The sequence below is a fragment of the Vespa velutina genome, chromosome 12, assembly GCF_912470025.1.
Source record: "Vespa velutina chromosome 12, iVesVel2.1, whole genome shotgun sequence".
In the NCBI taxonomy this organism is placed as follows: Eukaryota; Metazoa; Arthropoda; class Insecta; order Hymenoptera; family Vespidae; genus Vespa; species Vespa velutina.
Genome location: NC_062199.1, coordinates 5303657 through 5305697, shown reverse-complemented (window position 1 = coordinate 5305697; position 2041 = coordinate 5303657). Strand labels below are relative to the sequence as shown.

Sequence of the window (2041 nt, the reverse complement as noted above, 5' to 3'; positions counted from 1 at the left end):
CACATGTTGCAATATATAAGTAGAGTTAAAGATTTACAGCAGGAAATTTAGGAAAAAGAAAGACTTAAAGCTAACGAGTTATCGGAAGAGAAAATTAACGAGATAGAGGAGTTCACACTGGTAAATTTCTGCGGAGGTCTTCCGCGAGATTACAGGATAGAGATCAAACCGATCACATGTAGATACATATGTGACGATACAAGAAGGCACAGGAACATTATCTGATGATCAAACAAGAGCGGCTACGTCATCATAGATATAAACACACAAAACTTCTTAGGGATAGACCGTTAAACAATAATAGAATGGAGACTATGGGCAGACAGTCGCAAGAGACAAATTTCAAGACGACGCCAAAATTTTGCGCGCACTGCAACATGATCGGTCATGTGAAAGAGGAGTGCTATAAAGCAAGGTGGGAAGAATACAACGGACTGCATGAATACTCGCGTAGGAAGTGTCCTCCCTCTTTACCGCACGCAGCACAACAACGAATGACTCCGCCTTAGGGCGTGACTCACACGCTTCCGACGACATGGAGAATGTCTCTCACGAAGACCCATGCAGGCATAACGTCAAAGAATACACAGAAAATCTAAACCAAGAAATACCTTCCGATCCCTCTTTTCTCCGTACAAAACTTCCTCACTTTGAACGACTCTGCAGAATGATCTCTAAAATAGATGAACATCGTTTCAGACAAAAACTAGAGTACATAAATTTAGAAACATTGAATAAAGAAGAAAAAGTAGTAGCGAAAGAAATGATTAAAAACGCTCTAGAACTATTCCACTTACCAGGCGATAAATTAACACACACACACGATCTGTTAAACATGCTATAGATACAATAGACACAACACCGGTATCCGTGCGGCAATATCGATTCCCGCCGATCCACAAAGAAGAAATTAACAAACAAATAAACGAACTAATAAAAAATGAGGTGATACGACCACCGGTGTCACCTTACAATTCTCCTTTATGAATCGTATCAAAGAAGGCAGACTCGAACGAAAACAAGAGGTGGAGACTTGTCAACGCATACTAAACGAAAAAACAATTAAAGACAGTTATCCTCTATCCAATATAACCGACATTCTAGATCAGTTGGGTAGCGCCAAATATTTCACTATTTTTGACTTAGCTTCGGGTTTTCATCAAATCGAAATGAATAAAGGCGACGCACAGAAAACGGCATTTTCAACCACATATGGGCACTATGAATTTACTCGCATGCCGTTTGGTTTAAAAAACGCACCATCTACATTTTAAAGGCTAATTAATTCCGTTCTCTTTGGATTACAGGGAAGCGAACTGTTTGTTTAGCTGGATGATATAGTTATATATTCGAGCTCCCTCAACAAGCACGTCAATAAGTTTAAAAACTCTCGGATAGGTTAAGAGAGGCATGATTCAAGTTAGAACTAGATAAATGCAACCTTCTCCGAAAAGAAGTCGCTTATCTGGGACACATAATAAGCGCCTCAGGAGTGAAACCTGACCAGGGAAAAATCAGAGCAGTAAAAGTATTTCCGACTCCCCGAACAGCAAAGAATGCGAATTAAGCAATTCCTTGGGCTAACGGGATACCACAGATGTTTTATTCATAACTTCTCCGCTATTAGCCGACCTCTGACAAATCTGCTAAAGAAAGACATTTCGTTTAAATGGGAAGAGTCACGATCGCGTGTTTAGCCACTTAAGAGATCTCTTATGTAGGAAACCTTCCCTTCAATATCCTGACTTTTCCAAACCCTTCATAGTAACCACGGACGCTTCAAACTTTGCCATAGGCGGAATTTTGAGTCAGGGAGAAATCGGGCAAGATCTGCTCGTCGCTTACATATCGTGTCTATTAAATCAGGCCGAGCAAAATTACTCAACAATAGAGAAGGAATTACTCGCCATAATATACGCAGCCAATCATTTTCAACCGTATTTATACGGTAATCAATTCAGTTTGGTTACCGACCATAAACCCTTGGTCTGACTGAATTCGGTAAAAGATCCAACTTCAAGATTGATCCGATAACGACTTA

At 40.1% G+C, this 2041-nt stretch overlaps 1 protein-coding gene across 1 annotated transcript; it reads left to right on the top strand.

The window, feature by feature from the left end:
* Positions 1 to 535: 535 nt before the first annotated feature.
* On the top strand, positions 536 to 1274 carry LOC124953556. Its single transcript, XM_047505083.1, has 2 exons — positions 536 to 800; positions 946 to 1274. The coding sequence occupies exons 1-2, from the start codon at positions 536 to 538 to the stop codon at positions 1272 to 1274; spliced, it is 594 nt and encodes a 197-aa protein (XP_047361039.1).
* The last annotated feature ends 767 nt before the right edge of the window (positions 1275 to 2041 follow it).